We start from the raw sequence: 26,661 nt of genomic DNA, 5'->3' as shown, positions 1-26,661 counted from the left end.
TGGCCAGGCTGGTCTCGAACTCCTGACCTCAAGTGATTTGCCTCCCTTGGCCTCTGAAAGTGCTGGGATTACAGGTGTGAGCCACTGTGCCCGGTGAGATTCACGATCTTGGTGCAGAACGAAAGCTGATAGAATAAGAGGCAGAGTGAGGAGGTAGCTCAAGATTGGTCTTTCCATCAGCCTTGGATATGAATCCCAGCTTTACCACTTAGGAAAGGTGATGGAAGGGCCACTTTTTAGATAGTTGAAAATACTATATTTTCATTTCATATTTTAAAGTGTTCACTTCCACATGCTTTCACATTATAACTATTTTGACAAAAAAATAACATTTTTAGATGTCTTGAAAGGAACATTAGGTGTGCCTTAAAATGCAAAATTCGAGAGACAGTAAGAACAAATTAGATGCTAATTACAATTCCTTTTACTATCCCTTATATGGTACACTATACTATCTCTTAAATAGTAGAAATTGTCAATGCCACACTTGAATAGGAATAGTATAGTTATAGATCACTAACTACTTTTTAAAGAGATAGAAGGAAAAAGTCAAAACTGTATGAGCTGTTATCAATTCGGTGAAATAAAATAAGAGAGTTTCCAGCTATCATCATAGTTTATCAGTGGGAAAATCTGGAATAAAGAAATTTAGAATTTAAATGTTGTTTAGGTCATCTTTTGGTAGATCCAATCAAGTTTAAAATTCTTCCACGTCTTGGATATGAGCAGATGGCTCATTGATGGCGTTCGGTAAAATCTTTCTGTGTAGTTGGTTTAAAATTTGACTTAAAACAGGGATATAATATTTACCTTCTCTAGAGTAACAAATTTATGTTACGTAATAACCTTGACATGTTTACAAAATCATGTTTAATGGTCTCTCCAGAACTCCGGTGAATACCACAATTTGGTCTGTTTCCAACATTTTTAAGGAATCTGGGAAAGCTGTAGGAAATGAAATATGTGTCGTAAACTTTTTGTATCAGGCTTAACTACTGCTTTCTTGAAGTTTAGCAAAAGGATAAAGGACTGTATGTTCTTCATTAACTGTAGTCAAAACTGAATTTAAGGATTTTTGATAGCTGTTTAGAATTACTGTTTGAATCTCTACTACAAAGAATATTAAGATTTTTAGCATTTGAGAGTCCTAATATACCCACTTAAAAATCATTAGACTTACTTTGGGAGGCCGAGGCATGTGGATCACATGGTCAGGAGTCCTAAACCAGCCTGGGCAACATGGTGAAACCCTGTCTCTACTAAAAATACAAAAATTAGCCAGGCATGGTGGCACACACCTGTTGTCCCAGCTACTCGGGAGGCTGAGGCAGAATTGCTTGAACCTGGGAGGCAGAGGTTGCAGTGAGCAGAGATTGTGCCACTGCACTCCATCCTGGGTGACTGAGCGAGACTCTGCCTCAAAAAAAAAAAAAAAAAAAACACCAGTAGACTTAGGGCTGGGTGCGGTGGCTCATGCCTGTAGTCCTAGTACTTTGGGAGGTTGAGGCAGGCAGATCACTTGTGGCCAAGAGTTTAAGACCAACCCCAACCTAGCCAATATGATGAAACCTCTTCTCTACTAAAAATACAAAAAAATTAGCCAGGCGTGGTGGCGCATGCTGGTAATTCCAGCTACTCAGGAGGCTCAGGCATGAGAATGACTTGAACCCAGAAGGCGGAGGTTGCAGTGAGCCAAGATTGCACCACTGCACTCCAGCCTGGGCGACAGAGTGAGACTGTCTCAAAAAAAAAAAAAAGAAAGAAAGAAAGAAATTCAGTAGAATTTATCATTTAATTCCAAGTATATACATATATACTTGTAGACATGTATAATTTAGTACATTGTGTTTTTTCCCAAACAGATAAACAATCAGATTCTGTATGGAAGAAGTCACCAAAATGCATCTGCCATTATTAAGACTGCCCCATCAAAGGTCAAGCTGGTTTTCATCAGGTAAGATTGCTAGATCTGGTTTTGCAAAATCAAAGACCTCTTCTGAAGATGTTATTAGTGTAAGACTATGTCACCTTTGATTTGTCTAGCGAAATCACTGTTCCTTCTAAAAACATATATTCCTTTTGTAACTGTCACTTCAAGAAAAGTATTGATTATTTTGATTATGAGGTTTTCTTATTTGCTTGTGTTTCACGGGATAGAATTGGTAGCTGAGGCTAGTATTTATATTTCAGTTATAAAACATTCTTCCCTTTCTGGATCCATTTATCCTGTATATAAATATAATGAAACCTGCTAACTTCTCTTCCTGTCACTATTATTTGGTACATTTGCTGAATCATTAATGTCTTCATTAAAGAATAAACAGGAAAACAGAACTGAAGACATTCTTAGGAGCTTGCTTTTAAGAGTGCTAGTGAGAAGCTCAGAGTAGAGAAGATGTCAGCACTGCTGCCTAGAATTGTATTGTGTGTTTGGGGCTTCACATTTACTCAGACCTCCCTGCAAGCTGATTGAGCCCTCATGGTACAAGTAAATCAGAATTAGGGATCTTACTGTTTGTAGCCAACATTGCCACATCAGCAACAGAAATGAGGTTGTTTGATTCTCTTTATTGGACTGAAATGACAAGTAAATCTGAATTATTTTTAGGTCATGTACCTAACCCTCTATGTTCACTGTAGCTCTGCTTCTTTTTCCTTCTGGGACTCAGTTATCATCTATAAAATGGGATAATAAAGCACCTCCCTCATTCATTGTGATATTTCAGAAATTGAAAATGCTCAATACAACATCTAGCATAGAGTAAGGGGTGAAAGAATGTTAGCTGCTATTTTAGGATTATGACAATCTTATTATTCTTCCCTTTCTCGTTAGTTACCAGCAGTAAGATCTGTCCATTCCCAGGGACCACTGGGATTAGGAAGTAGTTTTATTCCCAGCATGGGCACTAATGTGATTGAAATATCCCTTCCCACTTCTACTTTGCTCCTGAAGAAATCCTACATTAGGGCCAGGCACGGTGGCTCACGTCTGTAATCCCAGCACTTTGGGAGGATCACCTGAGGATCACCTGAGGTTAGGAGTTTGAGACCAGCCTGGCCAACATGGCAAAACCCTGTCTCTACTAAAAAATACAAAAAATTAGCCAAGTGTGATGGCACACAACTCTACTCCCAGCTACTTGGGAGGCTGAGGCAGGAGAATAGGTTGAACCCAGGAGGCAGAGGCTGCAGTGAGCTGAGATCGCACCATTGCACTCCAGCCTGGATGACAGAGAGAGACTCTGTCTCAAAAAAAAAAAAAAAAAGGCTGGGCATGATGGCCCACTTTGGGAGGCTGAGGCAGGCAGATCACGAGGTCAGGAGTGCGAGACCAGCCTGGCCAAGCAACATGGTGAAACCCTGTCTCTACTAAAAATACAAAAATTAGCCAGGTGTGGTGGCACACACCTGTAATCTCAGCTACTCAGGAGGCTGAGGCAGGAGAATTGCATCTTGAACTCAGGAGGCGGAGGTTGCAGTGAGCCGAGATCACGCCACTGCACTCCCACCTGGTTGACAGAGCAAGTCTCTGTCTCAAAAAACAAAAAAGGAAATCCTATATTAGCATCCTTTTCTCCCACCTAGTGGCACTTTGTGGCTTTCTAGTTTTTCACTCTATTTTCAGAGAGTGGAAGCTTCCTCTTTCACCTATGTCTTTGTATGTTAAGATGAGCCGTTTATCCTTACTCTCATTTGACATCCTCTGTTAGACACCAGTCTCCTTTTTGGTTTTCTTGTCCTTTCTTTTGGCAAGGGTTATAAAATTAGAGTTAGTTGATTAAAAAAAAAACTTGAGTAGACTTTGAAGAAAGGTCAGCACTCAAGAGATTAAGATGTTGTTCCTTAAGAGAAGTCCACAAAAGTAGTGTGTTTAGACTTGAAAACTTTGCATAAAGTTGTGTGGGGCCAGGCGCGGTGGCTCACACCTGTAATCCCACCACTTTGGGAGGCCGAGGTAGTAGGATGGCTTGAGTTCAGGAGTTTGAGACTGGCCTGGGCAACATAGTGAGACCCAATCTGTGCAAAAGAAAAAAAATTAGCCAGGCCTGGTGGCATGTGCCCTGTAGTCCCAGCTACTCGGGAGGCTGAGGCAGGAGCATCGCATGAGCCCAGGAGGTTGAGGCTGCAGTGAGCCATGATCACACCACTGCACTTCAGCTTGGGTGACAGCAAGATCTTGTCTCAAAAAAAAAAAAAATTATGTGGCTAGTACATGAGAAGATGTATGTAGCACTTAACAGTATCAGCATCTGCACATGGTATTTAGTACATAGTGATGGCTGCTACCACAAGAGCTGTTATCAACAGTACTTACCTCTTCAGCATTTGTGGGGCTTTTATTATCCACATGGGCCGTGCCATTTTAAAGAGAGCAAAAAGAAAATTGAATAGAGTCCAAAGGAAATAATTTAATGCAATTGTGTAGTTAGGAAATAAAACCCTCCTCCTTCCTTCAATAAAGAAAGGTTAAATAATTTGAAATTATTTAGAAGACAGAAGAGAAGGCTGAATAGAATTTTAATCATAGTAGTAAAGCTCCATCAATTTAGAGTCTGATTATTTCAATTTTGATCATTGAGCAGAACAGAATCAAGAAAAGAATTTGTTGAGTAAATTAATGGTATACACAAGATTAAGGATGCTGCTGAATGCTTATTTACTGGAAGTGATTTTAAGCAATTTAGAAGTATCAATGTACGTTTAAAATCTGTAATCTAATTCTTAGTCCATTTGGGCTGCTATAACAAAATATCCGAGTGTCTTATAAAGAACAGAAATTCATTTACTCATTCATTCATTCGTTCATTCATTTATTTTGAGATGGAGTCTTGCTCTGTCACCCAGGCTGGAGTGCAGTGGTGCGGTCTTGGCACACTGCAGCCACTGCGTCCCAGGGTCAAACAATTCTCATGCCTCAGTCCCCCGAGTAGCTGGGACTGCAGGTGTGTACCACCAGGCCCGGCTAATTTTTTTTTTATTTTTAGTAGAGACAGGGTTTCACTATGTTGACCAGGCTGGTCTCAAACTCCTGGCCTCAATGATCTGCCCGCCTCGGCCTCCCAAAGTGCTGGGATCACAGACATGAGCCACTGCGCCAGGCCCAGAAATTTATTTCTCACAGTTTTGGAGGCTAGGAAGTTCGAGATCAAGGCTCTAGCAGATTTGATGTCTGGAGAGGGCCCACTTCCTGTTTCATAGATCTATTTGGTGTATCCTCACGTAACAGGAGGGGCTCCCTTGGGCCTACTTTCTAAGGCACTAATCCCATCATGAGGGCCCCACTCTCATGATGTAAACACCTTCCAAAAGGCCCTGCCTATTAATACCTTCATGTTGGTGATTAGGTTTCAACAAATGAATTTTGAGGGGACACAAACATTCAGACTGTAGCACGAACCTTTCCTGCATGGTCATTCAATTACAGTGTGTCGCATATAATGAGTGTTCAGAAAGCTTTATTGAATAAATTTCCTTTTCGCTCCTACTAAGCAATTCTAGACTACTTATTGTCCAAAATCAACAATTATAGTACGTTCGTTGTTGTTGTTATTTTATGGATTAAAATATATATATATTTCTGTAACTCAGTATTTTACAAAATTCCTCATACCTCAGTCCCTCTTCCCAGTACTTTCCCAAATTAGCTAAGATTTTTTTATATCTTCTTTTATAAGGAGAAAAAACATATAGGAGCGATTCTGAATAATTATTTATTATAAGAATCCTGATTTTGCCTATTTTAGAATCAAATCCTGAAGAAGTTAAAATTCGATTCATTATCAAGTTTCCAGAAGTTAACACTTAAATCATCTCAGCACCACAGATGCGATTTTGCTTTTCTTTTAAACTCTGCATAACTTGTACTGTGTTATAATGTTACTTTGAAAACTAGTTTTTATAAATTGTATTTCTTTACAATTTGCACTTCTATTTGGCAAAATTTCCTTCCTTAGTTGAAATTATTCTCTGTGTTTTTCCATTATACACAACATTTTGGCTTTTATACCTTGCCAACTGTTTTTCAAATTTATTGACAATTGAGATGAAAATGGGAACTGGCCACAGGTTTTAGAGAACGATTAGCAGTAATCACAGAAAGCTATTAAAATATGCTGCAGGCAACATTTTAATTAACTAAGGCCTTTATAGCAATGTACATTTTGTAATCAGGTCCTTGTCATATTCTTTTAACACTTGTATTTATTCATATACTAGTTTATCTATAATTGGCAAGGGGTCTGTGGGTCATTAGCACAAATCAGCAAGTTGCAGCTATTTATACATGACTTACATAATCACTTTTTCCCTTTTGCTTTTCGCATCATTAGATTTTAGACAATCCTGGAAATTGTACCCTAAACATATGGTCTCTGATACACTAAATTATTCAACTCTGGATCATCCAGATGTGTATTACAATCTGGGTGCTTGCTATGTACTCTACATTCAATTCTGTGGGTTTTCGTGTTTGGCATTCTCCTCTTCATGTGAGCACACCAATTTAAATACAGGAGGAGAGCTATATTAACACAACAAATGAATTGCAGTATTTGGCAGTGCAGGGATCCAAGGAGATTAATGGTCTTGCCTGCAGCTCTTGTCGTACCTTCCCCCACTATCAAAAATTGAATGTCATGTATAACAACTCACTCTCCATTACTTAATTACATGTGGAAAATGTGTACTGTGTAAAAACTCCTGGGGCTAAAGGAAACGAGATGAAACTGAAATCCTTGGAAAGATTTAGTGCTAGCTGTCAAGCCCCACTGAGTAAAAGTGGACTCACCATGGGCTCCACCTTCCTGTATCGATTGAACATATGTCTTGCTTTTGTAATTAAAAATATAGCGTGGCTCGTTATCCTCTGGCCATATCCCTGAAAGATGATATTGCTTAAATTAATATGAATGCCAGAGTCATCTTAAGGAGATGACCATCTGAAGAAGCAACTTGGATGCCTATTTTAAAAATCCTTCTTGGCTGGGCATGGTGGCTCACACCTATAATCCCAGCACTTAGGGAGGCCCAGGCAGGCGGATCATCTGAGGTCAGGAGCTCCAGACCAGCCTAACTAACATGGTGAAACCCTGTCTTCTACTAAAAATACAAAAATTAGCTGGGCATGGTGGTGGGTGCCTGTAATCCCAGATACTTGGGAGGCTGAGGCGGGAGAATCACTTGAATCCAGGAGGTGGAGGTTGCAGTGAGCTGAGATCGTGCCATTGCACTCCAGCCTGGGCAAAAAGAGTGAAACTCCATCTCAAAAAAAAAAAACAAAAATCCTTCTTGTGCTCTTGATTCATTAGATCTAGTTTTGATAAACAGGAAAAAAAGGACGCATGCATAAGTATGAGTTTAACTTTCATAATGAAACATTCATTTTTTTAAAGGTGTTTACAGAACACCTACTTGTGTTAATGCTGTGGAGTCAACACAATTTCTGTCTGAAAGGAGGAGACAGAGAATAAACAATAGTCTAGTACCTTATCCAGTGATATAAGTACTGTGATGCTGTAGGGACATATAGGAAATGCATCTGATGTAGTCTTTGGGGCCCATGGGAAGATGTCACAGAGAAAGATGCTTAGGCTAAGACTCAAAGGATAAGTAAGCAAAGTCATAGGATGTATAGAAACCCAAAGGTTCCACAATTGGATACCCAATCAAAATACCTGGACATTTGCTTCTAGGAGAGAAGCAGTCCTTCTTTAGGAAAGTATCATTGGGTAAGTATAGCTGTGTATGTCAATTGTTTTGAATTCTGTAAGGTAGCATGATGTCGGCTGCAGGTTTTTCAGAGATGGCTCTTATCATTTTGAGGTGTTCCTTCAATGCGTAGTCTGTTGAGGGTTTTTATTATGAAGCCATGTTGGATTTTATCAAAAGCTTTTTCTGCATCTATTGAGATGATCATCATATGATTTTTGCTTTTGATTCTGTTTATGTGGTGAATCACATTTACTGATTTGTGTATGTTGAACCAGCCTTGCGTCTCAGGAATAAAGCCTACTTGATTGTGGTGTTTAGCTTTTTGATGTGCTGCTGAATTCGGTTTGCTAATATTTTGTTGATGATTTTTGCTTTTATGTTCATGAGGGATACTGGCCTGAAGTTTTCTTTTTTTGTTGTGTCTCTGCCAGATTTTGGTGTTAGGCTGGTGCTGACTTCATAGAATGAGTTAGGGAGGTGCCCCTCCTCCTTGATTTTTTTGGAATAATTTCAGTAAGATTGGTATCAGTTCTTCTTTGTACATCTGGTAGAATTCAGTTGTGAATTCATCTGTTCCAGGGCTTTTTTTGGTTGGCAGGTTTTTTTTTTGTTACCAATTCAATTTCAGAAGTTGATATTGGTCTATTCAGTTTTACTCTTTCGTGGGCAGAATTGGTAATTTTTTCTTTGCTACTTCCATTCCTTAATATGATACCTGCATATATTAGCTTATGGGAATTATGCCTATATTTGTTTCACCTCTTTTGGCACTCAGAAACAACTAATTGGGATGGTCATCAGGGATGATGTGAGCTTGCTTTTTTTCTTTTTTGCTGGTCAATATTTATACTATTTGCCCAGTGGAATTCCTGTTTCCTTGGGTAGACCCCCACTTCCCACCTCCCAACACACACATACACACACACACACACAGTGAAACAATACATCTAGATGCCTGTCTCCCTCTGTGGAAGCTGAAGGAGCCAATTCTTTCTCTCACTGCCAAAGTGTGGCCAGCGGGTGGTCAATGTGTCTTACACTTTGGCAATATGATACCTTAGGCATAGAATTGGAAGCAAGCAATGTGAGTGATTTGATACGAATGGTGTTTATTCATAGAGCCACAGTGCCCTGGCCAGACACTCCTGCTACATCATTCTGTTTCCTACTTCCTTGTCCTCTGGAAGTCTCTTAGTTCCCAACTGTCCCAAGCCTGATCCTATAGCCTATCAATTTTGTGAGAGCTCAGTATCCCTCCAGTAAATTCTCTTTTGCTTAAGTTGGCCCAAATTTATTTTTATTGCTTACTGTCAAAGAATCTTAATGAACAGATAAGAAATAGAGCTATCTGAACAAATTACGAGCAACCAGAGTGAGACATTTGGTTTCCTCTGTGCATCTTCCTGTCACTTGTAAGCTTTTAGCCTTAGAATTCCGAGTTTTTCATCCTTCAGATGACTTTAGCAGAGCATAAAGCTTCTGAACAAGTCTCTACTGTATCACTCATTACCACCGCATACAGGAGGATACATTACTGTATCACTCATTACCATTACATACAGGAGGATCTCCTGTATCACTCATTACCATTGCCAAACCATTGCTGGCTCTTGAAATGAGATTACCATGATTATCAAAGAGGAATCAGGCAGGATTTGTCCCAGTTTGTTCCTGAGGGTGAGGATCCCAGCACATGGCCTTATGGTGAGGGCTGTATATTAAGGTCTGTGTATCTGAACGTTTAGGATTTGCCAGCCAGGAATAAGAGGGAAATAGCTGAGAATATCTACGGTACTATCTTTTAGAAAGACTCTCTTGGAAGGCTGGGCGCAGTGGCTCATGCCTGTAATCCCAGCACTTTGAGAGACCAAGATGGGCTAATCACTTGAGGCCAGGAGTTTGAGACCAGCTTGGCCAACATGGCAAAACCCTGTCTCTACTAAAAATGCCAAAAAATTAGCTGGGCATGGTGACATGTGCCTGTAATCCCAGCTGCTCAGGAGACGGAGGCAAGAGAATCACTTCAACCCAGGAGGCGGAGGTTGCAGAGAGCTGAGATAGTGCCACTGCATTCCACCCTGGGTGACAGAGAGAGACCCTGTCTCAAAAAAAAAAAAAAGGCTCTCTTTGATAAACTTATTAGGCTAAGTCATCCATTCCATCCAGTCCTAAGTTCCCCACATCAACTCTCCTGCCAGCCTGCACTGCCAAATATTTTATGAGCCACCTTTTCCTTGGCACAACTGGCAACAATTATTTAGAACATGCCTCAGGCCTCCTGTGTAAAATGTGGGTCTAGATACTGCTTTCTCCCAGCAGCCCTCATTAGTAATTGACATTGTTTGAAGTGCCAAGTAAATAGAACTCATTATTCCACTGTCATTGGACTTTTATTTCTGATTCGACATACTCAGCTATTTTGGTAGTTTCTTCTAATTGTGAATTGGAACTGTTTACTCTGTTCGTATAGTTAGGAATATCTCCTGGAATCTTTTTGGAAAGGAATTCTCCCATCGAGATAGAATGATGATTTGCTTTGTTTTGTGTATTACTTCTGGTTCCTGGCTTTCCTGACTGAATGTTAATTCAGTGTCATGTTCCAATTAATACAGGAAGTATAGAGATTACTTTTTACTATCCTGAAATGTCTCAGACAACTAGATTTAGTATAATCAGAAAGCAATATCCAGGCCTGGTTAGTTGTGTTGATGTGTTCATTTATTCAACATTTGTGTGTGTGTGTGTGTGTGTGTGTGTGTACATGCACCTAAATGATGTACCAGGCACTAGATTGTAGTTGTAATCATTTTAGAACAAGTTGCAATAAATAAAGTCAGCCTGCTCAACAATCCAGGCTGAATTCAGGCACATAACTTCTGCTTTTGATAAAACTGTATTTTGTTGGCATAAAATGAGATCCTATGGATTTGCTGAAAGGACGTTTCCAAGAGGCAGGCCCAGAGCACGCTGAAGACAATCATGATTTTAAGTGACATTCTAAATAATTCAAACGTATTTTCATCACACTTTCATTTTTTTCTTGCTCAGGTAATTTTAATTGCAATGAAATAAACATAACACAATTTCCCCCATAGGACCCAGCAATTCTACTTGTGGAGTATATATCCAAAATAATTGAAAGCTGGGTCCGGAAGAGATATTTCTATATCCGTGTTCATAGCAACATTATTTGCTGTAGCCAAAAGGTGGAAGCAACCGAGTATAACATATAACACAAAAGGTACCATCTTTACCATTTTAAGTGCACAGTTCAGTGGCATGAAGTACGTTCACACTGTTGGGCAACCATCATCACCATCCATCTCCAGAATTATTTCATCTTCCCAAACTGAAACTCTGTATACATTAAACAATAACTCCCCATTCTTCCCTCCTATCAGCCCCTGGCAGCCACCATTCTACTGTCTGTCTCTGAATTTGACTGCTGTAGGTACCTCACATAAGTGGACTCATGCAGTATTTGTCCTTCTGTGACTGGTATATTTCACTTAGCATGTATTTTCAATGTTCATTCATGTCACAGCATGTGCTAGAATTTCTTTTTAAGGCTGAATAATGTTCCATTTTATGTATGTGCCATGTTTGTTTATCCACGCATCCATTGATAGGTACTTGGGTTGCTTCCACCTTTTGGTGACTGTAAATAATGCTGCTATGAACATGGATATACAGATATCTCTTCCAGACCCTGCTTTCAATTCTTTTGGATATATACCACACAAATGGAATTCCTGAGTCATACAGTTATTCTATTTTTAATTTTCTGAGGAACCTCCATACTGTTTTCCAGTTGCTGTACTGTTTTACATCCCTACCAACAATGTACCCAGGTTTTAATTTCTTCATAACCTTGCCAACATTCCTTTTTTTTGGTTAGTATTCATCCTAATGAGTGTGAGGTGGTATCTCATTGTGATTTTGATGTGCATGATTTACACTTTCCTGATGGATTAGTGATATTGAGCATCTTTTCCTGTGCTTATTGGCTTTTTGTGTGTTTTCTTTATAGAAATGTCTATTCAAGTCCCTTGCCCATTTTTTTAATGAGATTGTTTGTTTTGCTGTTGTTGAGTTGTGGGAGTCTTTACATATTGTAGATATTAACCACTTGTCAGATACATGATTTGCAAATATTTTCTCCTATTTCATAAGTTGCCTTTTCACTCTGTTGAGTGTGCCCTTTGATATACACAAGATTTTTTATTTTGATGTCCAATTTATCTATTTTTGTTGTTACCTGTGCTTTTGGTGTTGTATTCAAGAAATTATTGTCAAATCCAATGTCACAAAGCATTTCATCCCTATATTTTCATCTAAGAGTTTTATAGTTTTAGCTCTTATATTAAGCCCTTGGTTCATTTTGAGTTTATTTTCATATATGGTGTAAAGGAAGGCTATGACTTCATTCTTTTTTTCCCCTCTCTTAGAGTTGAGGATCTCTCTATGTTGCTCAGGCTGGAGAGTAGTGGCTCTTCACAGGCATGATCATAGCACAATTTGGCCTCAAACTCCTGGGCTCAAGCCATCCTCCCACCTCAGCCTTTTGAGTAGCTAGGATTACAGATGCACCCCATCAGTGTAACCTTCACCCAGAAGACTTCATTCTTTTACATGTAGATATCCAGTTTTTCCAGCACCATTTGTTGAAAAGATCATCCATTCTCCCATTGAATGGTCTTGGTGTTCTAGTTGAAAATCCCTTAATCATATACAGGGTGAGTGTGTTGGCTCACGCCTGTCATCCCAGCACTTTGGGAGGCTGAGGTGGGAGGATTGCTTGAGCTCAGGAATTCAAGACCAGACTGGGCAACATAGCAAGACCTCATCTCTACTAAAATTCAAAAAGAAAATTAGCCCAGTGTGGTGGCACACACCTGTGGTCCCAGCTACTTGGGAATCTGAGGTGTGAGGATTGCTCTAGCCCGGAAGGTCAAGGCTGCAGTGAGCCATGATCACGTCACCCACACTGCTGCCTGGGCAACAGAGGGAGACTGTGTTTTAAAAAGAAAAGCCAGAAATGGTAGCCTGTACCTGTAGTCCCAGCTATTCAGAAGGCTGAGGTGGGAGGTTCGCTTGAGTCTGGGAGTTTGAGGCTTCAAGTCTACAATGAGCTATGATCATGCCACTGCACTCCAGCCTGGGTGACAGAGCGAGACCCTGTCTCAAAATACATACATACATACATACATACATACATACATACATACATACACATATACCAGGGTTTATTTCTTGGCTGTCTGTCCTATTCCATTGGTTAATATGTCTATCTTTATGCCAGTACCACACTGTTTTGATTACCGTAGCTTTGCAGTAGGTTTGAACATCAAGGAAAGGTAAGACCTTCAACTTTATTTTTCTTTTTCAAGATTGTTTTGGCTATTTGGGGTCCCTTGAAATTCCCTATGAATTTTAAGATGAAACATGCTTTCTTGCTTTTAGAAGAGGTAGAAATGCTTCTTAGGAATATCTCATATCCTGATGAAGTGATGGCATTATACAAACATACACACACTGCCTGTTACATTAGATGTCTTATTTTTCATCATTCATAAATTGTCATCATGGGCTTGTTGTGTTTCCCTGAAGCATGAGTATGTTCTCCTCATGACCACTAATTTTTCTTTTGGCAACAATTTACAGTGTTCTTTTCAAGTTTATATTAGAGTATCCCATATTTATCCTAAGGAATTAGTCAAGGGCTATCAAATAACATGTTAATGAAATCCCTTATTGCAGTTTGAATTATGGTTACACCTTTGAGGGATAAAGAATAAATATATAATGTTATATCAACAAAGTGCTGTATATGACATATATGTGCATCCAAAAATACAGTGAAATGCTCTTAGAAGAATAGAATGAAGTTACTGAGACAAGCCACATGAGCAGTTTAGAAATTCAAAGGAGCAAGTGATTGCTGTTGGAGAAGTGGGTACAGCAAGAGTTAGTTAATATTTAATACTAGCTAGGTAGACTTACATAGGAAAGAACTGAGTCCAAATGGCATCAGCAAATTCATGATTTACTGAGTACCTCCTGTATGTCATATGCTATAAAAGGTCATACAGTTAAGTAAGAAGTTCTCCAGCAACTACAAAGACATGCAAATAAGAAACTATACATCAGGCAAAACAAACATCCATAGAGGGAACTCATTGATGTTGGGTTATTTTCAGGCTTGGTTCCAGTGGGTGGTTTTCACAGTTGAGAAGGAGCAATTTGGATGGATTCAGATGCAGAGAAAGCAGAACAAGAAAACAAGTAGTGATACTGTTGTCATAGACCAGGCAACATGAAAAGGACATGAATTAGGATGGAAACTATGGGATTAAAAGAAAAAAGAAGAATAAAGCCTTTAGATTAAACCATTAGACTCAGTGATGTTTTAAATTTTTTGGTTGATGGCTGAATGAATTAATAGTAACCGAGGATGTAGCACCTGGAAGTTTAAGCATTTGAGATTTAACATCACAAAGCCATAAAACATTAAATATTTACTTCTGTTAGTGTGCTTTGGTGCTTTGACGTTTACATTATCTCATAACAATTCTATTAATATTAGACATTATCCCAGTTTTAAAGGTTGAGAAACCAGGGTTTTAAGTTGTTTTGTATCTTATTTATATCTTATCAGTGATAGAATCCATACCTTTGCTTTGGTCTGTCTGTGCCTTTGCTTATATTCATTTCCAAGCCAACGTAGTTGTCTTGTACTACACATTATCATGGATTTATTTTTTAATTGGGGTATAATTTATACTCAGTGCAATAGATTTTATGTCTTAAGTCTGTTGAGTTTTGATAATTGCATACACCTGTGTAACCTGCACACAAAACAAAAATATAGACTATTCATTCACCTCCGAAAGATTGCTGGTGTCCCTTTACAGTCAATCTCTCCTTCCCCCAAGAGCCACCTGCTTCCTGATTTCTGTCACTATAGGTTAGTTTCAACTGTTCTTAAACTTAATGTAAATAGAATCAAACAGCATTTATTCTTTTGTGTCTGGTTTCTTTCATTAACATAACATTTTTGAGATTTATCCATGTTGTGTTTATCAAAAGTTTGTTCCTTTAATCACAGGATAATACTTCACTCTATGAATATACAAAAATTTGATGATCATTCTCCTGTAGGTGAACATTTGGGTTGTTTCCAGTTTTTAGTTACTATGAATAAGGTGTAAACGTGGCTTTTTAAAAAATTACAGAATAAATTTGTATAGAGCATGTTAGACTCAGGGTAGACACAGTTATGCTTCAGTAACAAACAGCCCTAAAACTCATGGCTTAAGACAACAAAGAAATAAACAAAGGTTTATTTCTTTCTCATGTTACATACCCATCAGGGCTCAGTAAGGAACCGTCTGTTCACCATGGTCATTCACGTACCCAGGCAGCAGAGGCTCCTTCTCAGCATTTGTTTCCATGATCACCAATGCAGAAAAAGGAAACGTAGCTAATCAAGCACTGGTTCACCTTTAAAGAGGAAGAAAAGTTGAAGCTAGAGGATTTATGAACAGCCCTAATAACTATCCCAGAACAGTACTGAGGAAATTACACTCCACTGTAATATTCACCACTATACCTGCCCCATCACACAAAATGAATTTTAAAGTATTTTATAGTCATTATATCTCTATAAGGGATGGGTAATATGTTAATAGATAAAACACCCAGGACCTACATATGAAATGTGAAGAGACTGCAGTTGATACAGTGAGCAGACTTAGAACCTTGCATGTATTTTTACCCCAAGGAAATTTATTAAATAATTTAAAAAGTAATAGCCCAAAATTTAATAGCCTAGACTCACCTAGGGATCTTAACTTGCGTATATGAGAGAAGGAGACATCTGTGGCTCTGGATAGGCTATGAAAATGGGAAACACTGTAGTATAGTAGTTAAGAGTAGGTTTTGAAACCAGATTGCTGTTTTTGAACCTCAGCTCTGCTGTTTATCAGCTTTGTGATTTATAAGCTGTGTGACTTTGGTCAGGTTGCTTAACCTTTCTGTAAAACCAAAAGAAAATGAAAAAAATAATTCTAACTACCACATAGACTTGTTATGAAGGTTAAATGAGTTAATGTATGTAAAGGATTTTGAACAGTGGTACCTGGTAAGCAGTCAAATGTTATGTTTCTAGTTATATTTCCGGTGACCATGTTTTCCAAATCAAAATTTGTGTCATGTATTAATTTTCTCTTGCTGTGTAACAAATTACCGAAATTGAATGGCAGAAAACAATACCTGTTTATTGGCTCACAGTTGTGTAGGTCAGAATGCTGGCATGACAAGCCGTGGCTCAGTTCTCTGCCCAGGATGTCACCAAGCTGAAGTGAAGGCGTTAGTCAGGCTGAGGTCTTGTCTGGAGGCTTTGGGGGAAAAGTTGCTTCCAGGCTCATTCTCTATTTTCTTGCTGGTTCTCAGGTGGGGGCTGCTCTCAGCTCCTAGAGGTCCCCCACAGTCCTTGTCAGGAAGCCCCCTCCATCCTGAAGCAAACAATGGTGCTTCCAGTCTCTGGCTTCCTGTCTGTGACCTCTAGGCCATTCCACAAAGAATGTAATCGGTTTAGAATTCATTTCAGTCAGCCTACTAATTTAAGGATTTAGGATACTGAGGTTCTAAGTGAAATCTCCAGATGTGAAGGGCTTGTATGATTAGGTCAGGTCCAAACTGATAATCTCCCTTTATCTTATAGTCAGCTGTGACTTATCATATAGTTTAATTATGGAAGTGAAATTTGTCTGTAAACTGGGGGCAGGAATTTTGGGAGACTTGTTAGCATTTTGTCTAACACAAGTCATGTGATTTTTACCAATGTGAGTTTCATTTTTATAACAAAACAGAATTCAAATCAGGATCCAGAATGTGTGTTTTCCACAAACATAAATATATTCTACAAACAAGAAGCTGAATTAGAAGTATTCTTAGCATGCTTTTGGAGAAAAACTAAATTGAGATCCCTTGAGTAGTGTATTAGTCTGTTCTCACACTGCTATGAAAATACTGAGACTGGGTAATTTATAAAGGAAAGAGATTTAACTGACTTACAGTTCAGCGTGGCTGGGGAGGCCTCAAGAAACTTATAATCACGGCACAAGGGGAAGCAAAGCACCTTCTTCACAAGGCAGCAGGAAGGAGAATGAATGCAGGAGGAACTACCACACACTTATAAAACCATCAGCTCTCCTGAGAGCTCACTCACTAGCACAAGAACAGCATGGGGGAAACTGCCCCCATGATTCAATTACCTCCACCTGGTCTTTCCTTTGACACGTGGAGATTATGGGGACTACAATTCAAGATGAGATTTTGGGTGGGGACACAGCCAAACCATATCAGGTATTAATGCCACAATTGTAGTTGTTTGTTTAGTTAGCTGCATTCCTCACTAATTGCTAATATCATCAAAGGCAAGAATCGTCTTTTATCCATTTTTGTGTACATAGTATAAATATTTGTTAAATAAAGAAATGTATACATTCAAAATAAAATCAAAGCTATATAGTTGAGTTTCAACCAATCAAAGTAACAACCAGCCAGCTTAAACAAAAAGGAGAATGTATTGTAAGAGTCCAGATGCCTCATGGACTCTTAAAAAAGATCCATACAATAAGGCTCCAGAGATGGAACCAGGGCAGCTCTAGAGATGTCAGCAGAAGGGAATTCTGCACCCCTGTTTATCCTTGAGCATTTCCATTGGTAGTCTTCACGTTGCACTCCTGATCCTTATATGTCTCTTCTAAATGTTAAGCCTCTGGGAGAGAGAATTTGATTGCCCCAAACTGAGGCAGGCATCTGCCCCCTTTATCCAATCTGGTTGAGGGCAGGGCTATTAGTACCTAGTGCAGACATTATGGCCCATCCAAGGAATCACTGTGAGCTGGGTGGACACCCCAAGAAATGGCCCTTACATGTGGTAAATACTGATAGCTGGCTGACTACAGGCAGCATGGCCTCACTAACTCATGGAAACAGCTCAGAAAGCACGGGGTGGTTTCAGTAATTCTGGTTTCTTTTTCCTGCCTTATTAAGATCACTTTTGTTCAACAGACATTTACATCACAGTACATCTACTCCCTGCCAGGTACCACACTACAAGCTGGAGATACAAAGTAATAAGATCTCATCCTTGTGCTCAGAGTGGGAGAAAAACCAGCACAAGTAATTTTAACAGAGCATGGCAAGTACAGCAATGAGGACACACATGCAGTGCTCCGTGCTCTGGAAAATGGGTCTCACCCTTATCTGTGGGAGAAGTCCATTATCTCTCTCCCAGCAGCTCTTAAAGATAATTATAAAAACACCCACAAACAATTACAATTCCTGACTGTGTTCTCTTTGAGGCACTGGGGCCTAAGAAACTTAGGCTAATTATATGGAAAGGAAAGTTTCACCCAGCTTCATGGCTCACACCTGTAATGCCAGCACTTTGGGAGGCCAAGGTGGGCAGATCACTTGAGGCCAGGAGCTCAAGACCAGTGTAGCCAACATGGTGATACTCCATCTCTACTAAAAATACCAAAATTAGCTGCATATGTTGGCACACGCCTATAGTCCCAGTTACTCGAGTGGCTGAGGCACGAGAGTCGCTTAAACCTGGGAGGTGGTGGCTTGCAGTGAGCCGAGATCACGCCACTGCACTCCAGCCTGGGCAAGAGAGAGAGACTCTGTCTCAAAAAAAAAAAAAAAAAATTAATTTTAAAGCAAACAGATGTCATTACTTATGAGAATCATAGGATATGAGGGCTCAAAGGTTCTCCAGATGTCATTCAGGCCCTACTGCTTGTCTGAAGTGTAAATGCCTTCTCTCATTTGGTTGCCCTCTTCCTACTTTTCTCTTTAAAATGGCAGCTATGTCAGCTCTCCATGGCTTAATGCTGAGGGATGTGACCACTAACTATTAAGTAGATTGTAAAGGATTATGAACTGTAACTTCTTATAGCAGCTTTCTTTTCAGTGAGAGTAATTGTCAGTTTTCTATTATGTAAGGTTAAAAAAATTTAATATGGACTTTAAAGGCCATTGAAGTCATACTAATTTGTGAAAAAAATCATTAAATTGTGAAGGGATAACTTGGCCAATTTGAGCTAACTTGGTTCAGTTCATCATGATCTCTCAATAAGAATTCATGTACAGCCATATTTTTAATGCTGGTAACCTTTGAAAGAGAGATGAAAAGCCATCTATTTAATTACTGCCAAGTATACTCTGCGCTGTGAGTTCCAGATCTACAGCAGACATGGCCTGTTGGCTTTTGGCCCTAAGCTGAGCTTTATTGTGTTGTTCAATGGGAGAAATTGAGTGGGAAAGGGAATTACCAATGGGAAAATACTGTTCTTTACCCACGAGTGATGGATTACTTTTTCTATATGAGAGCAAAGTGCTGAGGAATGGATTGTACTCCCTGAAAAACAATAGCCAAGCCATCTCTTAACATAATAGTGTCTGCTCAAGGCACCTGAAATGCAGTCAGAAAAAACAGAGATGCGCTTGATACACTATGTCACTTTATAGTTGTAGTTTTTCTCCCGTTTGCTTTGGTTTGGTTCATGCCTAGATAGATAGTCTAAGAATCCAAGAAGCACAGAGCTTGAAATGGCACCTAGACTTCATGTCTTTATTTATACTGTGCTTCATTCCACAAAAAATTTAACCAATTTAGGATTCTTAATAGTTAAGCTACTTACTTAAGGGATCTAGAAACTGAGACTCTGAGAAGTGATTTCCCCAAAGTCACTCTGTTAGTTAGTGGCAGGGCTGGAACTGAGACTCCTACTTTTCTGTCTCCTTATTGAAGAGAGTTGTGATTACATCCCACCCCAACCCACCCCACCATTCATTCATTTTTTTTTTCAATAATTATGTTAAGCACAAACACTTGCCAGGCACTGTGTTACCCCTAGATAGTGTCATAGGGAGTAGGACGGACATGAGTCCTGCCCTTGGAATGCTTCCCATCCAGAGAGAAGTTCAGATTTGGAGCAAATGTTCACACAAATCAGTTAGGTAAAATATGAAAGAAGCAGACCTATAACAGCAATCATTGTCTAGGGTGCTACGAGCATATTAAGAAGGTCCTGGAAGGCTTGTTTTAGGAAATGAAGTTTATGATGAGCTGTGAAGGAGAAATAGGAGTAAATCAGCCAAAGTATTTGTCAAGCAGAGCAGAAGAGAGTAGGGTAAGAGAAGACCCTGAGGCGGGTAGATCTCAGCTCAGCTAAGAAATGGAAAGAAAGTCTGTGCAGCTGGACCAAGGCGTAAGTGAGCAAGGGGAAGAAGCACTAGAGGGGGCCACAGATGGGGGCTGAGACCTCAGAGCTTCCTTATCGACTTGCGCTTGATCCTAAGTGCATTAAGAAGCCGTAAGAAGGGGTTAGAAATATGATCAGTTTTATGTGTTAGAATCATAGTAACTTTGCCGGGTGGAGAATGGGTTGGAGAGAAGATGTAACTGGGTTGCTCTCACATGCAGGTGAGAAATGATGATGGCTTATAGATAGGATAGGATGGAAAGAAGTGGAAAGATCCAAGATATGTTTTGAAGGTGAAATCCATGAGACTTAGTGGTTGGAAGTATAGTTGAGGAAGATAATTTTCAAGAATGACCCCTGGTTCCGGGTTGAACAACTGGACAGATGTTGTTGACATTTACTCTGGTGGAGAGAATTGGCTGTGGAACCATATGGTGACTGAGTGGGATAAAAAAGCTCTATTTTATTTGAGATGCTTGTAAGACATCTAGTGGAGATATAAAGTAAGAGTTGGGTATGCAGATCCTAGTCCTAAGTTCAAAAGATAAGACATCCATATATAGAATAGTCTTTGAATTTAAGGGAAGGGAATAATTCACCTAGTTAGAGGTAACTGAACTCACATTGGAGGGGAAGGATGGGTGGGGTATAAATTAAATAAAGAATACAAAAATTAGCCAGGTGTGGTAGCGCATGCCTGTAATCCCAGCTACTCCGGAGGCTGAGGCAGGAGAATTGATTTAACCCAGCAGGTGGAGGCTGCAGTGAGCCGAGATTGTGCCACTGCACTCCAGCCTTGGCGACAGAGTGAGACTCCATCTCAAAAAAAAAAAAAAGAAGAAAGAAAGGAAGGGAGGGAGGGAGGGAGGAAGGGAGGAAGGGAAAGAAAAAAGAGAAAGAAAGGCATTTCAAGAAAAGGCAGTGACATGATTAAATCACCAAGGGAGGAATGGTCTTGTAATCCAATTGATGAAAAATAAAGCATAAAATGGGGTTGGATTTTGAATGCCCTCCCAAGTCAGGCAATAGCTCTTCTCTATACATGGGTCATATGGAGAGAAATCTGTGAACAGTCTAAGAACTGTACATATCAGCAGGAAGCATTTTTTGTGAGCTTCCTTGGTTTATATTGTGAAACATAAAATCAAACTTCACATAAATCTTGAGATAATTATGTTGGTTGTGCATCATAATGGGTATAATGACTATAAAGGATAGTCATTATCTCCCACAGACCACTGCCAACCATTTGCTAGTAATGTGGTGAAAATAGGTCCAGATAATCAGAACCAGTATTATAGGAGTTGTATGCCTGTCACCCTGGTGATGAGGTTTCAGCTGCCATCTACTCTACTCCATTGGGATGAGGAGGAGGAGAATTCACCTACCCACAAAGCATTGTCTGTCTGGAGTTCTGCCCTCCCCATCAATCACTCCTCCTCACACTCCACCTTGCAGGCCTATTGTAGACTCCCCATCATCCTTCATTTGGCAAAACAAAGTTAGAAGCCAAGTGAGGAGGCTGGGATCCTTTCCAGTTCAAAGAACAAAACGCTCCAGACATTAATGGGGCCTAAAGGTTGCACATGGCCATTTGAAAAATTTATACTCCACAGTGCTGAAAGAGCCAAAGCCTTTCCAAACTTATCCTCTGCAGCACCTGACTTACTAAGTGGGATTTGAGTAACTCCTAGCATCATCACTCTTTGTCACTAATAATTGCATCTTAGTATCCTTTGAGCAATACATATTTTTTATGCATAGTAACTTTGCATGCTTGGAAGCTATATATATGGAAGCTATATATTTATATATATATATTTAATTCTATGATGCTGTGTGTGCATTTTCAACTGAGAACTGAGGAAGTATTTATAATTTGAGCCAGGAACTTAGCATTTACTGTGTACTGATTCTGCCTATTTTAACATTTCACAGAAACGAGGATGCAGTCAATCAGATGGCCGTTACTCCCTTTCCAGTGCCATCAAGTTCTCCATCTTCTATTGAGGTAAGGTTGTTTCTAATTAGCTCTTAGTATATTAGATGGATTTGTCATGAGCATTTTCCCCAAATCTGACATTTTTGATATTCAGTATTTGGTATTCCAAACTCATGGAAAATTTCCCTGACCAAAATAAAAAGTATTGAGGTATTGATTATAAAGTAATTTTTTTAGTAAATGTATTAGAACCTAACCATATAAGTATTACCTTCCTCAAAGTTGCTCAAGGTCTCTTCTAAATATATAATTTTGTCCTAATTGGGCATTTCAGAATTTACAAGAAAATTCTCTTTGTTTATGACTGAATTGTACCCCTTTCTTTATGGTTTTGAAATACTTTAATACCTATGATCAAGGTGTCTTTAAATAATTACTTTCATCTGTGAATGGAGAAATTACTAGCATAACAAGATTGCTGTAATATTGGTCAGCTTCTGGAGTAGATAGATATAGAATTGTGTAATCAGTTTGTCTCCCCAGCTGAGGGGATATTCATTCTCTTCTCATTTTATATTTATTGAATTTTTTTTAACTCCGAAAAGAAATACATACTTATTGTTACTAATTAAATAGTGCAGGGTTATTCAAAGAAGTCTGAATTTTTCTTTCACTACCTCCCTAAGGAAGTTAACATTCACTATTCAGTATCTTTTCATACTTTTTCCTTTGTTTCTACAGTAATCATAAATAGCTATATATAGTGTCCCTTTTAATAAAAATGTGATTGTGCAATACACATTATTTTTATTCTTTCAACATGTGTTCAAGGTTCTGGGCCAGGGTGGACGGTGGGTGGGATGGAGGCGACCTTGGAGCAGCACTTAGAAGATACAATGAAGAATCCCTCCATTGTTGAAATCCCGTGCACAGATTCACTTAATCTGGGTTGCCATGGGACCCTGTCAGATGAGCATGCTGGAGTGATATCTGTTCTAGCCCAACAAGCAGCTAAGCTAACCTCTGACCCCACTGATATTCCTATAGTATGTCCAGCATCAGATAATGGGAACATTATGATCCAGAAGCATGATGGCTTCACAGTGGCAGTACACAAAATGGCCTCTTGATGGCTTGTATCTGTTCTTCAGCAGCCTGTCATAGGAACTCCATCCTACCTATGTTAATTATCTTGTAGAACTACTAAAGTTCCAGTAGTTAGGCCATTCATTTAATGTGCAATGGGCACTTTTCTATTTACTTAAGAGTAAATTGCTTTTTAACACTATGGACTGACCTATCAAGATATTAGTAAGAAAGGATCATGTTTTGAAGCAGTCGGTCCAGGCCACTTTGTATATAGAATTTTGCTATATTCAATAAATCTGTTTGGAGGAAAAAAAAACAAGTGTTCAATGAGTGCATATTATTTCTTAAGCACTCTTTTAGGCATTAGAGATCTAGGTGTGAATAAAACAGATAAGGCTTCCTACCAATTTGTTATTATCTTTCTCTCTTCATGATTGAAGACACAAAGATACAAATTAAGAAATAAATAAACCAAAAGAATTATCATATAGTGGGCAGTGCCTTGGAGATAATTAAAGTGGGGAATGTGACCACTTTGCTGAGTTACAGAGAAGGCTACTTGTGTAGCCGAAACACAGGTTATCAAGAAGGGGGTCTGGTATAAAGAAGGTGATATATTCCAAAGCTAGCTTTGGGGAAGGAGTACAGGCTTCCTGCTTTAAGGGTAACTGCTTCACTTTTGGAGCAGAAAGCTGGCACTTTTAAAAGGCAGAGGAGGAAATGAGCAAGGGGGAGGTCCATGTGCTAGCTCCAGTGCCTTATCTACTGGGCAGTCGAGCTGGTGACTGCTGGTGCCTTCTTGTGCAGGACTAGGCCGAAAACTCCCCAGGTGGGAGAGAGTTTCATATCTCTCGAGGCAGTCTCCTGGTTGGGGGGTGGTGGCCCCTATGAAATCAGCTGTTATCGATCCAGGCAACCTCCTGGTGAGTGAGGGTTCCTTTCTGGATCTCTCCCAAGCACATAGTTAGATGAACTTGCTCTCTAGGGAGCATCTGGTGAAGGGGAGATAAAAGGCTATACTGGCATTTCTTTCTTTCTTTTTTTTTTTTGAAATGGAGTCTCACCCTGTTACCCAGGCGGAGTGCAGTGGTGTGATCTCGGCTCGCTGCAACCTCAGCCTCTCGGGTCCAAGTGATTCTTCTGCCTCAGCCTCCCGAGCAGCTGGGATTACAGTCGCACACTATCACGCCCGGCTAATTTTTGTATTTTTAGTAGAGACGGGGTTTCACCATGTTGGCCAGGCTGGTCTCGAACTCCTGACCTCAGATGATCCCCCCGTCTGGGCCTCCCAAAAGTGCTGGGATTACAGGCGTGACCCTATGTTTGCATTTCTAAAGGGCTGAGTAGGAAGTGGGGAACCGGGGGAATGAGGAAAGAACAGAGAAAAAAATAATTATCTCTTAGAAAAATGGGAGTACTTGGTTACACTTGGGCAAGGTAAAATTTAAATAAGATAAAAATTAAAAGAAAAAGCCAGACATTCAAAAATAAGAGGGAGGAGCCTTCCCTGCTGAGAGGACAGAAATAGCTCTCAGGTGAGAATGAGCTGGGGCGTGTTTGAGGAATATGGCTGGAAGCATATTAGGAGCTGGGAGAGCAGTGAAATATGAGACAAAAGGGAGAGAAAGGCTGTGTAAGTCAGAGTTAGAAGTTTGGGGTTTATTCTATATGCAGTAGAAGCCACTGGAAGGATTTAAACAGGGAAGTGAGGTGACCTGATACATAAAGGATCCATTTGGCTATTTAGGGGAAGAAAAATAACTTTTTTCTTCAACCCTCATAGGTTCTTAGTTGGAATGGACCCTTGTAACAAAAGATAGATTAACAAGAGCAAAACAAACAGAAGTTTAATGACATATGTATTTCTTATATACATGGCAAACACCCAGGGAATGAGTAGTTCTCAATGAGATAGATTTAAATTCTAGCTTAAATAGCATCTTTAACAAAAATGGTAAATGTTTAGAGAAGTGACAAGACAAAGGAAGAGGACTTTGTCTCTAGGGATGGCAACTTGAGGGAAGGCAAACAACTGGCAGATAAAGGCTAGTTGGTATAGCTTGCTCAGGTAGAGTCCCCTGGTGCCATCTCCAGGGGATAAGCATTCCGTGTTGTCTTCAGGGGTTACCCTTTGTTCTCCCTGATTCAGAGGGAAGGAGATACCGTTGTCTTTATATATCTATGTCCTGCTTTTAGACAAATAGAGGGAGAGCAGAGGGTTTTCCTGCATCTGCTTCTTCCTAATTGCCTTCAGCTCAACGATCCTTCCTTTTTAGAGTGGCATATTCTCATCTCCCACAGCTGCTAGGTAGGGAATGGGTTGGTAGGAAAGTAATATGCTAAAAGGCAAAAGCCCCAGTGAGGCCCTAATGTGGCTTGGATGAAGTGTTGATATTGGAAGCAATGAAAAGTGAGCAGATTCTTGATGTTTTGGAGGTTGAGTCAAACTTGATTAATTAAACGAGGCAGCTGAGGGGAAGTAGAGAGTCATAGATAAACCTAGGTTTTTGGCTTGAGCAACTGGGTAGATAGTGGTACTATTTACTAGAGTCTTTCAAAGAATAGCTGTTCTGAAAATTTAGAAGACTGATTTTATTTTTAAAACAAGCAGGCTAGTATGTAAAATAAAAAGTACAAGCTAGTATGTAAAATAAAGCAGGCTAGGCCAGGCGCAGTGGCTCACACTTGTAATCCCAACACTTTGGGAGGCTGAGGGGGGTGGATCACGAGGTCAGGAGATCGAGACCATCCTGACTAACATGGTGAAACCTCATCTCTACTAAAAAATAGAAAAAATTAGCCAGGCGTGGTGGCGGGCGCCTGTAGTCCCAGCTACTTGGGAGGCTGAGGCAGGAGAATGGCGTGAACCCAGGAGGCGGAGCTTGCAGTGAGCCGAGATTGTGCCACTGCACTCCAGCCTGGGCGACAGAGAAAGACTCCATCTCAAAAATAAATAAATAAATAAATAAATAAATAAATAAATAAATAATTTTAAAAAGCAGGCTAGTATGTAAAAAATATGTAAAGTATAAATAATGCCAGTCTTAAGTTTCAAGAACATTATCACATATCTTAATCAAATTTGTCTGCCATTATTTGTATTTCATTTTCAAAAATAATGAAATCACATTAGGCATTTAAATGTATAAATAAATAATAAATCCCTTTCTCTAACAGCATATGCTATGCGAGCGATGTTTCTATTGAACCATCACAATTTGATTATATTCTAGAGAGGGCTTTTTAGTTCTGCTCTGGACTATTGGCTCTAGTAACTGTTACCAAATGATGAATGCCACCCCTCCTGTGGGCGGTATGTACAGAGGACACATATCCCTGACCACTTTCTCTTCCCTTCCCATCTGCCTATGTGGACCCTCTTAGTATATCTTTTTCCCCCTTAGATGTTTCTAGTGAGTACTAAAGCATAACTCATATCCAGCATATGGCTAAAAGAGACAGCCCATTTAAATCATAACCAAATAGATGAAATAGAGCCATATCATTATTAAATCGGACCTGATAATAATAATTCAGTAGTATTAAGTAGCAGTTTTATTATATGTTAATAGTATCTCATATTTATTTCTTTATTCAGCAAATGCTTATTGAGCTTTTTTTTTTTTTTTTTTTTAAAGA

The 26,661-nt window shown here is 39.5% G+C and overlaps 2 protein-coding genes across 10 annotated transcripts in view; both read left to right on the top strand.

The window, feature by feature from the left end:
* Nucleotides 1–26,661, top strand: part of PATJ (PATJ crumbs cell polarity complex component) — a 424,767-nt gene that overhangs the window by 278,013 nt on the left and 120,093 nt on the right. For all 9 annotated transcript variants that reach the window (XM_054484672.2, XM_054484719.2, XM_054484700.2 and 6 more), the window contains 2 exons: nucleotides 1,863–1,954; nucleotides 21,930–22,002. In XM_054484672.2, the coding sequence (XP_054340647.1) occupies nucleotides 1,863–1,954; nucleotides 21,930–22,002 (165 nt within the window). The remainder of the gene's footprint in view (nucleotides 1–1,862; nucleotides 1,955–21,929; nucleotides 22,003–26,661) is intronic.
* Nucleotides 22,794–23,063, top strand: LOC129034914 (ragulator complex protein LAMTOR5-like). The gene has a single exon (XM_054484754.1). The coding sequence runs from the start codon at nucleotides 22,794–22,796 to the stop codon at nucleotides 23,061–23,063; it is 270 nt and encodes an 89-aa protein (XP_054340729.1).

Source organism: Pongo pygmaeus, chromosome 1, assembly GCF_028885625.2.
Source record: "Pongo pygmaeus isolate AG05252 chromosome 1, NHGRI_mPonPyg2-v2.0_pri, whole genome shotgun sequence".
Taxonomy (NCBI): Eukaryota; Metazoa; Chordata; class Mammalia; order Primates; family Hominidae; genus Pongo; species Pongo pygmaeus.
The sequence above is the reverse complement of the archived record's forward strand: the minus strand, read 5'-3'. Positions and strand labels throughout refer to the sequence as shown.